Source organism: Fistularia commersonii, chromosome 1 (assembly GCF_037954325.1).
Source record: "Fistularia commersonii isolate RoL2024-O1a breed Wild chromosome 1, RoL_Fcom_v1.0, whole genome shotgun sequence".
NCBI lineage: Eukaryota > Metazoa > Chordata > Actinopteri > Syngnathiformes > Fistulariidae > Fistularia > Fistularia commersonii.
In genome coordinates, this window is record NC_141284.1 from 12,318,061 (window position 1) to 12,330,881 (window position 12,821).

Sequence of the window (12,821 nt, forward strand, 5' to 3'; positions counted from 1 at the left end):
GGGTCAAATCCAACCTACACACGTTGTCTGATTTTAAACCTGCTCTGAAAATAGTCTCACACACAGGAGGAGTTGGCATCCTTATAGAGGAGTGCATGTTTGCAAAGAAAACTGAAACTTGCAGCAGGGTCAGTGTTTTTTTTCTGCTCTAGAAGCCAACGAAATACAGCTGTGCAGGAACTGGGCTCATTCTAAGCCTGGAGTGATCAGCTTTTGTAAATGGATTAAAACTCGCTTTTTAAAACAGTAGCTGCTGTCCCTGCTGTGTCAGAGGGACAATAACATGCTACCTTTTCTTTACATTAATTAACCACCCAAAAATTGATTCTTTAAGTATTCCTCTGCAAAAGCCCTACATCAGACAGAACAACAGTTCCATATGTTTCATGAGACTTTATTTGTGAAATGGTTTGAGTATTAGTAGAACCATAAAAGACATTTTGTTGAATTTCTTTGTGTACTTGAAAAGATAGATAATGAAACTCAGTGAATACTTTATGAGATGGAGAAGTGTCCACATTCTCTTTTGAATTCAACTGGAAACATTTGGGAAAATAAAGACAGGTCTTTTCCATATTTAGACATTATAATGCAAGAATGAGTCATGCTTTGCTTTTAATGGGGAAGCTGGGGATAACGTTAGTAGTGAAAACTGCTGAGTGGTTTCTCAGTCTCTGGCACTCTCTCTGCTTCTTTAGCCGTAAATGTCAATGTCTTCACTCTTAAATAAGTTAGCAGCCAAAATGGATAGGCTCTCCTCTGTGCTTCTGAGGGAAGGGAAGATGACAGAATTGCTTCCTTTTTTTCTGAGAGGGCACTCAATGTGGGAGAGAATTGAAAGCTTATATCAGCACAGATTTACGGCAGGAACACATCATCCCATTATTCAATAGCAGAATAATTTTTTCCTCTGTTATTATATACAGTGGGTTAAGATAATTTGTCTGTTCTACTGCGGTATCAAAACAAATCATATCTGCTGTTTGTTCTTATGTTTGTGACATGCTTATCTGGAAGCATACTGAATAAAGCTTTGAGGATGGCTCTCAAGAAATTTTTATATAATCAGACAGTTAACTACATCAAAGAAGTTTGTCACAAAAAACAGCACCAAATTAGATTGATGTAAAATTAAATTAGTATCCGTTTCAAACTCCTCGATCGTACTTTGAACTTTTCATAAGGGATGAAATGCTGCTCTTTGTATTTTTGAATATAATCATATGGTTATTGTGATTTTCAGTCCCCTGATTTTTTTAGGCTTAAAGTTGAACTATTTAAAAAGCAAACACTCCTCTTTTTGTGTGACATCACTCCCATATTTGTTCAATATCCAAGATCAAATGTGAAGTTGACACAGGACACTGTTGAGTAGAAATGCCATTGTTGCATGATCAGTAACTATTAATACTTATACCGTTTGCTCTACATTGATAGTAATTCAATCAAGCAAATGTCCCATTCCACCCTGTCATGTTAGTGACTGTGTTCCCCACAGATTTTAAATTGTCATTGGCTAATGGAGATATAGGAAGGTCAGATATTGTGTACTGGCTCTAACAAAGAAGTGAAGTATTTGCCACTTTGCACAGCTGAAAGTCCATGCTGAAATTGGAATCAATAAATAATCAAAATAATATCAAGTTCTGGACTCTACAAGCAATCAGTGTTCAGAAAGTCACTCTATGGCATATTTACAGCAACAGTTTCTGAGAAACTAATTCATAAATTGAAATCTTAAATAGTATGGAAGTACAGATAAATTGATTTTCTTGGGAAAAAATGTTCTTGTCACTTTCATTGTGGAGGACGTGTACCAGAAGAGCTGACAGGCCTCTGTAACAGTTAACATCTTGGAAAGCCCATGTCATTGTTAGTTGCATGAGCTCAAAGAATGACTCACAACATTCAAAACAGCTCTTGTATTCCTCCCTTTGACCTAGTATTTCTACATCCCACATTCATGAGAAAGTTTTCACTTGTGTTTACCATCCAACCAGGTTGGATTCACAAGCAAACATATAAAAAGGTAGTCTCCGAAAAATATAAAGTTTTATGCCCAAACCCAGGGGGATAATTGGCCCTCCCAACATTTCCCACAGATCCATGCCCACATTGTGTGAGCTTTCATTAAGCAATATCGGTACTTAATATAAACAAGAAATTTAGTTCCCTTAATGTGGCATCAAGTAAACCGAGATGTCTCACAGAGATTTCTAAACTATGCAGACTTACTTATATTTGACACAGAAAGTTTGCATCAAAAGATTAAATATCAGACAATGGTATCAATGCTGCAACAGCAGAGTTGAGATAAAAGTAAATACTTGTAAGCAGCACCTGCTTTTGTTTAATTTTTTTGCTCACCCCTTTCTCTATCTCTCCTTGTGCTCACAGAACGCTTTGACCATCACTGTCCGTGGGTGGGAAACTGCGTGGGAAGAAGGAACTACCGCTTCTTCTACATGTTCATCATCTCTCTGTCCTTCCTCACCATCTTCATCTTTGCCTTTGTCATCACACACATCATTTTACGTAAGTCTCCCATGGGTGAGCTCTCAGGCATGGTGCATATGTGTGCACACACCTTCTGGCTATGGTAGTGTGTGTTGCGTCAGCAGTTTGTAAGTGGGTTTGTGAAAAGCCACAGTGTTCTGGCCCGTTATCATCTTTTCAGCTGGGGTAAGGCGTTGGCAAGCCCATCTTATTGTTTGTGGCTGATGGTCTGTTTATAAGTATTACATTTAGAAACAAAATATGAGCTCAGATTAGATACAAGAAACTTCAGAAATCCTGACTTGTAAGTATTTGAAATAATCCCCCAGGATAGATTTTGATGATCATGACTGCTGTCAATAAAAAACATGAAAAGGCCTGATAGCACTATCACTGAAATATTTTGTTTCTCCTGAGGTTTGAACTTAATGTAATAAAATCTGACATTTGCAATGTTCCACATTGCAAATGTCAGGGGTTCTTCAATCTCATGTTCTTATCAACTCATCTCTTTTATCCTATTAAACCTGTTTCAGAAAAACCAAAGGTATCAACAGATTTTTCAGCTGCCATCAAAAACCAAAACATGTCTCGGGTTAAACCACCAGCTTGGACCCAGAGAAATATTTGACAGTTGACTGTTGGCAAACATTTCTTCTGGTCTTTGATCTGGCTCTGTCCTCCTACTCATGGAAATTAAATGATGCAATTTAAGAAGGCACATTGCCTAGCTTAGCCTTTTTTGTTTGCACTTCGACTAGGATTGAGTCTGTTGTGGGTAACTGCATAGAACTCTAGAACTTTAAAAGCAGAATTCAAAACACAAAGCTGCTTGAGTGATACTAAAATTTGTAGGGTGTTTGTGTGTGTGTGTGTGTGTGTGTGTGTGTGTGTGTGTGTGTGTGTGTGTGTGTGTGTGTGTGTGTGTGTGTGTGTGTGTGTGTGTGCGCGCGCGCACATGTACTATGGGAAACACTATTCCATTGTCATCTCATGAAAACCCTTCCTTTCTGTCTTCGCAGGCTCCCATCGATCCGGGTTCCTTGGTGCACTCAAAGACAGCCCAGCCAGATATCCTTTCAACAAAATTCTAATATTGTTTGTTAACGTGTCCACTGTCTCATTCCTTTGTGTCACTCTATTACTGAGTGCTCAAGGTTTCACTCTCAAGCTGATAACAAATCTAAACTGCCGGGCAATGGCCTACTCTCTAGGTCCCACCTCTGAGCAGAAATATTTTGCATGGCATGCCTTTTTAAGGCAATCTCTGCCATGATTTACGCAAGTTTCTGCAGAGTTGCAGCACTGATCCGATTGGGGCTCAGTAGATTAATCTTGTTGCATTGGTCTTCAACAGCACACAGGGTGGCTCCTCTCTCTGTTAATTGATTGAGAACACTGGCACGTTTGAACAAACAAGCTGAGATAGTGGGCTGGACTTTCTAGTCCCAACTACTGAAAACACTCTTTAAGCCCCCCTTTTCATCTCTTACTCTAAAAATCCTGCAGACTTGAAAATCCAGGAAAAACGTTTAATATCTCTGAATTTAATGCACTGATTAGTGCTATGTATGATAAGTGGCTGTGATTGTTACTAAACTTTTTCTGAAAATGATCAAACGATCAAATTGTGAAACGATCAAACGATCAAAAAAATTTTTTTTTTTTACTCATCACAGTCCACACCTGATGAACACAACAGAATTTAGAGCTGTGCTCAAGACACAGTTGACAGGACTGCCCATTCAGGCAAAGAAGGAAGAGGAAAAAGAGAGTTAAAATATCACTTTGCAGGCCAGTCCCTTTACCATTCTGGATTTAATGGTTGAAGAGTTAATTGCACTGGACCATACTAGGGATAATGAGCCGTCCCTAGCATAGACAGGTGCAAATAGATTAATTGTACTGTTCTTCATCCCACTGTCCAATCCTTACTGTCATCTCTTTCTGTTTTCTTTATTTGTATTCATTTGGTTTTGATTCAAGGACAAAAAAATCGTGGCCTGTCATGTTTGATGCTTTTTGTTCTGTGCATCAAAGATGTCATTGGTCTGAGAGAGCTCTTAGAACATTTAACAGAGTGGGACTAGAAGCAAAATTAAGGTTCTATAGCATCTGCACCACAATTGATCACATTTAAATGACCAGGACTGCACTACATCACCATTAAAGTGAAGAACATAGGCTGGCTGCTCTGCCTCTCTCTACCAACCTCTCTTTAGCCTAGTGTGAAAATATTCTCTCCAGCAGGGAAAATTGTGTGCCAAGCGTAGCTGATAATAGTCTGTGCCCTCTGGGATATAATAAAGGGGTACAGGGATCAATAATGTTGATGCAGCCCTTTGTGAGTGGCATTGTATCGTTCTTGCTAAGAGAGAGAACAGGGAAGTGCGTGGCTGTACATTTAATTACCAAAATGATTAGCCAGCCTACTTACCGGGAAACAATGAGATTTTATCTTCCCTGTCATAGAAATTATTTGAGGGATTACATACGTCATATCAATTAGAAACTCTCAAAAGAAGTTTTGACTGAAAAGATCTTTAAGGTGAATGCCATTCACTTTTACAGAATGATTCATCTGGTGGTGTCCATTCTGTATGTATTTTAAAGCATGAATATTGCCCTCCAAACAAACTGGTAACAAAGAGGCACTGGGATACATTCCCAAGCTATAGGTCAATATGCTAGCTGCTAGAGCTAGCAGCACTTTGTATTGGTGCCAGCCAGAAGCTCCTATTTGAAACATTTTCTGTTCCTGCATCAACTGTCATACTAAACTGAGCAGAGGTTATTCCTTGACCTCACTGTTTCACTGTGTTGGAAGTGGTCGTCTGTTTCTTCTCTGTCTGGTCTATAGTGGGCCTCTCAGGTTTCCACACTTACCTGATTAGCTCCAATCAGACCACCAATGAAGACGTAAGTACAACCATTAATGCGAAAATGGCTTTTTTTTTTTCATTCAAGAAGAGATACCATCATACAGCAGTACATTACTAAATCCAATGACAAATACATTACTTGAGCTCTGCCTTGTTTTTTGTTCAGAACCCTGTATATATTTATCTTTATTCTCTATTCATCTTTTTCTATTTTCAATTCTCTGTAATATTTGTCTTCATAATTTGTATTGTTCATTCTTTTTGCTTTTGTAACAGAACAAATTTCCCCATAAAAGGAAAGTTCGATCATCTTTTGCAATGTGTCATAGGCAGTTGGTTGAATTTTCATTTCCAGTATTTGTTCAGTCAGTTTAGTATCCAAATTATTCTTTTGACATTTACAGGCACTATTTCAGGACCAGTCTTTAATATATACTGGTTAGACAATTTACTTTGTGTTTTAAAACCATATCTATTATGAGGAATTTTATTTGACCTACTTTTTAGCCAATTTTAAGATTTCCCAAAACTCATACCATTTACATGTCTTTATGTCTATTATGTCTTTATTTGTTTTGTATTATCTAACTTAGCCATTCATGTATTTATTATTTCATTTATTCTTTCTCTTTTTATTATATCTCTCTACATATACTAAAGTGCACACACATGATCTGTGTCACCTAGAGTCAATTTGCTCGCCAATTTCATTTGAGTGATCTATTTATCCTGGTGACACCTTGTTTGGGCTCACAATATGTTTTTTTCACACAGATAAAAGGCTCATGGTCGTCTAAAAGAGGGAAGGACAACTATAACCCTTATAGCCACGGCAATATAATCACCAACTGCTGCGCTGCATTGTGTGGACCTCTGCCGCCAAGGTAGGATGATTGCAGTTACTATGAGGAGGTTTATGCTCTCACTGATTATTTGAACATGTAAGCCCAATTATTTACCACCCTGAAAACACCCCTTGAACCATTTTCCACCTTCCCTTTAATAGGTCATACCATCCAATTTTTCCCCCAATCAAGTCTTACTGCCTGCTAGTTAAAACTAAAGTTATAAAGAGAGCACAGAAAGGCTCTGAAGCCCATTTTAACTCCGTTTAGGACCAAAGGTGGTTGGATTTATTAGATTTCACACTACACTCTTAGAATGATTGAATAAATTATTCAATAACAATACAAGTAGGCTGTTGCAGCGACATGTCCATGTAACTGTAAAGGTCAATGCATATTACACATTCCTGACTGAACACTCCACTTCAGCCTTTTGCTCAACAACTGCTCATCTTCAAAAGGAATTGAAATGGCTCTTTTTTTCCGTCTGTTTGTATTTTTATCATTGCTCGTGTGTTCTTACTCACTCACTGATTCGTGCCTCCAACTTCCTGTTATCTCTACTTGCCACCGTGCCCATTCGGAAGATAATATACTTGTGCTTATGTTCTCAAGACGTCATGAAGTCTATCAGCCTCTGAAATAGTGGTCCTTAATGTACACTGCACCCACTGAGCTGTACAAGCACTAACTTCATGTCACACACATTATTTGATCTGAAGTGAGGGCGCATTGAACACCATTGCTTATTTGGACTTACTGTACATTTTCTTAATAGTATAATGCACTCAGAACACTGAAGCCTTTCTAAATAAACACCCTCAAAATTATCTAGGGGAAAAAAGAAGGATTTGTGATTGTCAAGAACAAGAATATATTTGATGCCACCGCTATCAAAAACTTATTTACCATTTAACACTTACTGACCAACAGCATCAGTGTTTTAAATTAGGTGCATTGTGGAACATTGCAAATGTTAGTTTGCATGTCAGTTGAGTGTCATTCAAGACACATTTCAATCTCCATGGGGTCGGAAATAAATGTATTTTCTTGGCAAAATGACATTATCAATATCAATATATGGAATCATTCTGACTTGCCAAGGAGAGTCCTCAGTACATAGGCTGGCAGGAGTGTTTGTAGTGGGACATGCATTTCACAGCCGGGTCCTTTAGCCAGAGAGGAATGCCACAGCTCAGCCTCGGACAGTTCACAGCATGCTTCCTAACACAGAAGAATGCATTTCATTCCCTGCCAAGACCTTGACTCACATTTTCTATGGTGTCATCCAGAACGTTTTTTGACCTTTTTTCCTGAATACATTAGCAGTTGTTTCCTCAACAGCAGTGCGCAAGTAGCCGTTCAGGTGTTTTAGATGTCATATTGTAGGTTTAAAAAAAACAAACATTTTCAGACCCTACTGAAAGTGGTAACACAGTCTCTGCTCAATGATTAGCTTGCTGACATAGTGACCTCACACTGACAGACCCCTCTGTGTTGCCAGTGCCTCTGTGTCATGTCAACCTTTATCTGGCTGATGAATAACCATTATTACATTAAGATGACCCCATGACATGTGCAAAATGCATTTGAAGTGTTCAGCAAAGTTTTGTTTTGCCAGCTCTGTCAGTGTTGTGGGACAGAAATAATAATTCACTCTGTGACCTGAGGGTTTTATTATCGAGTTGTGATTTAACCTGTGTGAACGGATATTGGTGCACTCTCAAATGTCCCACAGCACACAGCCACTAACAGACTTATTGCATTCCATGACACAAATAGTCATTTGCACTTTGCTAAGGCTACATTATTATTGAAAAACAATACCTTTCTCTTCTCTCTGACTAGTCTTATTGACAGACGAGGTTTTATCCAGTCCAACTCACCACAGCTGGCGCCACCAACCAATGGCATCACTGTCTATGGTGCCACCCAGTCACAACAGAGCCATATGGTAAGACTTTGGTCTGACTCTTTGCATATTCTTAAAGATGGCTGCTAAAGGCAGGGTTTTCATCAGCGTTCCTGTAACTTTTCGGTATGACCATTCCCACAATACACAACGGTAATTGGCAACAGGTGCTTGTCCAGTACCTCTGGTTGAGCACCTCTATTCCCATCCTACCCATGTGAACGGGAAAAGATAAAAGCCTCTTTGATACCACCCTGTCAGTGGGAATTTAGAGCTGTTGTCTATTGTTTCCTAGAAACAGACTCTCATTTTTCAACATTTACATATAATATTATCTCTCTTTTTTTAAACTGGGTCTACACACGTATGTAAGCTAATATCTGCCCGGAGCTTCACTCGTTCCTCCACGTCCATCAGAATTATAAATTCTGCATGTATTCCCACCATCCAGATCTGGGAAAGCAGTTCCAGTCACTTCACGTTCCTGTCGCCTTAAAAAAAAAACAAATTTTTTCTCTGGATTCCAAAGAACAAGTCACTGACATGGTCAATTTGGAATGTGTTTTGCTCCCTGTTTTTCATAAGAGTCCTTAATAGCAAAATAAGGTGTGTGTGTGTGTGTGTGCGTGCGTGCGTGCGTGCGTGCGTGCGTGCGTGCGTGCGTGCGTGCGTGCGTGCGTGCTGTTTCTACTGAGATAGCACTGAGAGCAAGATGTATGATATCCTTAGCACTGATATTAGTCACTGAAGTCTTTTCTCATCTTTCAGAAGACAGCAGATATTATGAAATGTCTTTTTTTTAATTTCAAGGATATTCCAGGACTTTCATGCAAATGACAAAGACTGACAGAGAACATCTCCATCTGTCTAAGAGAGGAGAATAGGGACACTGTCACAGTCAATAAACAGGTTTCCTCTGGTGATTCAATGGCAGATCTTTGTTTCGTTGTCATGCTTTGTCTAGCACAGTTCACCCTTGACTGGAGGGCCCATCCAAACACTTCTATTACATCTTTGGCAGTGCCCTCTCTCCAACTGTCACCGTCATGTAGTGTTCATCTGAAATCCGTTCCTTGTCAAACAGAAGATATGCGGTTTTGGGGATTGGTAGCAAGGGACCATAATGGAATATTCCCATACACCTACATTCAGTATTGGGAAACACCTGTTGTCTTTGGGGGCTGACATAATACACAGCTAACAATAGCCTATTGCACAGCCACTGAATGTTTAATTACAGTCCATGATGGATTAGAGAAGTGTGACATATCCGCAGTGAAGTGCTGACCACATTGTAGACATTAACCCAAAGGAAAAAAAATCTGTTACTTTACCTTATTAATCACATGAACATGGTGAAACAGTGGAAGAAATTAAAAAATCAGAAAATCAGAAAAACATGATGTATCTCATAAAACCTGCCATGGTACAGAAAATGTCCTGTAAGGTAGACACCACCAACAAAATTATGAGTACTTTAATCTGCTATTTTGAAAGTCCCTACCACCATTTAGATAAAAACTATATTTGAAAGCACAGCACATCATTTCAATGACTTTTTAAATCTGATTTCAATAATTAGACAGTGAATGATTTTATTTTACTGCTTGTTCTTAGGTATCTCCTTGTCATCGTCATCTAATTACTAGTTTTCCACAATTTTTTTTTTACCTTATTTCCTCATGAAATCTTATTGACAGTTTAATGATTTTTCCAAGATGACTAATTTTCCATTTACTCAGTCGCATGATTTGAAAACAGTCATGTTGTGAAGGGAATTTTTTTGAAAAGAGATTTTTTCAAAGGTTCATTTTTACTAGACAGCGGGATGTGGACAGTGAAGCTATCCATTGCAATTTTCAGTAAAAAAAAAAAAGCTGTTATAGCACACGAACATTTCATGATATATTATTTACATACTACCTGGGTTTCTTTATTACGAAGCCAGTGACAGTTGGCCTCCGTTGTGACATGTCACTGTGCGCACATGAGCGCACAGGCGAGAGGATGATGGAGGGATTTTCCAAAGAAACATTTGTCATCGACCGATGGTGACTTGAGGTCAAATAAATCCTGTGTAACTAGATGATTCTGAATCTGAAAAAATCGCTGAGATCTGATGTTATTTTCCCTTTTTAACTGGTTGCTCTGTACTCAAAAGTATGGGTCAAATCTAATGTCGAGCTCATTTTAGATTAAGGATTCAAGATTAAAAGTGTTAATTGTCATGTACGGGATGGAAACATATTTCACTGTACAATGAAATTCTTACTTTGCTGGCGCAGTGCATTTGGATTTGTATTGGCAATAAATAGGGAGGATAAACATTGTTATGAATATGAACTGTGTTGGCAGCGCAAGTAAAACATTGAGTGCAGCTTGGTGTGCAACTCTCAAAGTGCAGGTGCAAGGATGAGCACAGTTTAAATGGCAGTAGTTACAGGTACAGTGCTGCATTTAAAATGCAGAAAAGGAGAATGAGTATCAGCTGTTCAGGAGTCTGATGACAGTGGGGTAGAACGAGTTCTTGAGTTGTGTCATTATTCATTTCACATTCCTGTACCTCCGGCCGGAGGGTAGGAGTGTGAACGGTCCATGTTGAGGGTGGGTGTGGTCCTTGGCAATGGAGGCAGCTCTCCTGTGGACTCTGTGGTGGTAGATGCTCTGCAGAAAAGGAAGTGGGGTTCTGGTGATCCTCTCTGCAGTCTTTACCATTCGCTGCAGGCATCTGTGGTCCAGAGCAGTGGTGCTGCTGTACCATACTGTGATGCAGCTGGTCAGGATGCAGCTGTAGAAGTTGCTGAGGATCTTAGGCGACATGCACAACTTCCTCAGCCTCCTCAATTGCAGCTGCTGTTGAGCCCTGTTGACTGTCTTCATGGTGTTGAGGGACCAGGTTAGGTTGTCGCTTATATGGACAACCAGGTATCTGAACCTGGCTGCTCACCCTCTCAGGCTCAAGACCTCAGAGGAACCTCGACCAATAAGGTCTCATCTCCTTCCTCATGTTCACTATCATCTTCTTGGTCTTGTCCTTGTTGAGGGTGAGGTTGTTATCCTCCACTTCACCAGACTGACCACCTCTATCCTGAGGGCCAAGGGTGTCAAATCCAAATTCCAAATTAAAGTGTTGTATATGCTGTCTCATCTTTCATGAGACAGCCCTCCAGCTGCATCAATTTTTCTCTTGCTAGACATTTGGGGAACATTTGTATTTCTCAATTCCACTTGAAAATCTCATTGATGTGGATACAGGGCAATCTAATGGCAAGATGCTGTCACTTCCTGGGTTACACCATCAGCATGAATTGTGGGAAATGTAGTGTATGATCAATGCACGCATTTGACTTGTTTATTTTAAGACAATCAGACCTTTAAGATGTCCTTGCAGGCCACATAAAATGACGTGGCGGGCCACATTTGACCCATGGGTGATTTTGTCTCCGCCGGTGATGCGTCTTATCGCTGCAGTGTCATCTGTGAACTTCAGAACGGTGTTGTCGTCATACGTGACACCGTCGTGGGTGAACAGGGTGTAGAGGATGGGGCTGAGGACACATTCCTGAGGAGTGCCCGTGTTCATGGTTATGCTGTCTGAGGTCCTGTTACCTATCCTGACAGACTGGGGACAGCCAGTCAGGAACTCCAGGAACAGTCACAAAGGGTGGGGTGCAGGCCAAGGGTGGACATGTTGTGTGTGAGTTTCTGGGGTATGACGGTGTTGAATGCAGAGCTGTAGTCCACGAAGACCATCCTGATGTAGGAGTCATTACTCCCTCTCCCACCTGTCGGGTTGCGGCTATGGTGTCTGAGTTGGACTTGCTGGGCCGATATGCAAATTGCAGGGGGTCATAATATTGTTCTGAATGTGGGCCAGCACCACTCTCTCAAAACATTTCATAAAGGTCTGAGTGAATGCTACTGGTCTGTAGTCATTCAGGCAGGTGGGTGGGCTCTTCTTGGGGAGGGGGACGATGGCCGTGGGAAGGGTTAAATATAGCGGTGAGAATGTCAGCCAGCTCACTGGTGCAAGCTCTGAGGGCCCGCCCCGGGATGTTGTCTGGTCCGGCTACCTTGCAAGGGTTGATCCTTCTCAGCGCTCTGTGCACCTGGTCTGATGATACTGGTGGGAGGGAGGAGGAATGAGAAGGGGGGTCGGAGGTCCCATTTTGTGTGTGACTCACCTCTGTGTTGTGGCTGGGGTTCTCGAGGCGGGCATAGACGATGTTGAGGTCGTCCTCAACATCTTTTAACATCTCTCAACGTCTTTCATTCAGCGTACGGATCAGCTCAACGGAAGAGGGGATGGTTGCCCCTCCCCCCTCCATTTGATGTATTGACAAACTGTGCTACCAGTGGCATGCAATGGACCAGACAAACAGACCATGTTTACACCACAAACAAGATGTAATCCCACCACACATGATGCAGTGTGTGACAGACATGGGTCCAACACGGTCACTGACTTGTGCCTTTGCACAAAAGCCTATACATTTCCTCTCGGGTAATAAAGGGCAAGGCGTTCGTCTATGATGCAGCTTCAAACGACGGTATATGTGGAACCTGTTTCCATGGTTACTGTGTGTGCATGTGTGTGAGAAAGAGGGTTGGGGGGATGATGTCACATGGCATCTCAATAACAAATGCACTGCTCAGAATTTGATTCCATGGAGGCTACGATTGAAC

At 40.7% G+C, this 12,821-nt stretch overlaps 1 protein-coding gene across 2 annotated transcripts in view; it reads left to right on the plus strand.

Annotated features, from left to right (window-relative positions):
- The window catches only part of LOC147237372 (palmitoyltransferase ZDHHC14-like), a 54,100-nt gene that overhangs the window by 38,622 nt on the left and 2,657 nt on the right, over window positions 1–12,821 (plus strand). For both annotated transcript variants that reach the window (XM_086148139.1, XM_086148149.1), the window contains exons 4-8: window positions 2,398–2,535; window positions 3,519–3,567; window positions 5,313–5,415; window positions 6,153–6,262; window positions 8,072–8,177. In XM_086148139.1, coding sequence (XP_086004265.1) covers window positions 2,398–2,535; window positions 3,519–3,567; window positions 5,313–5,415; window positions 6,153–6,262; window positions 8,072–8,177 — 506 coding nt within the window. The remainder of the gene's footprint in view (window positions 1–2,397; window positions 2,536–3,518; window positions 3,568–5,312; window positions 5,416–6,152; window positions 6,263–8,071; window positions 8,178–12,821) is intronic.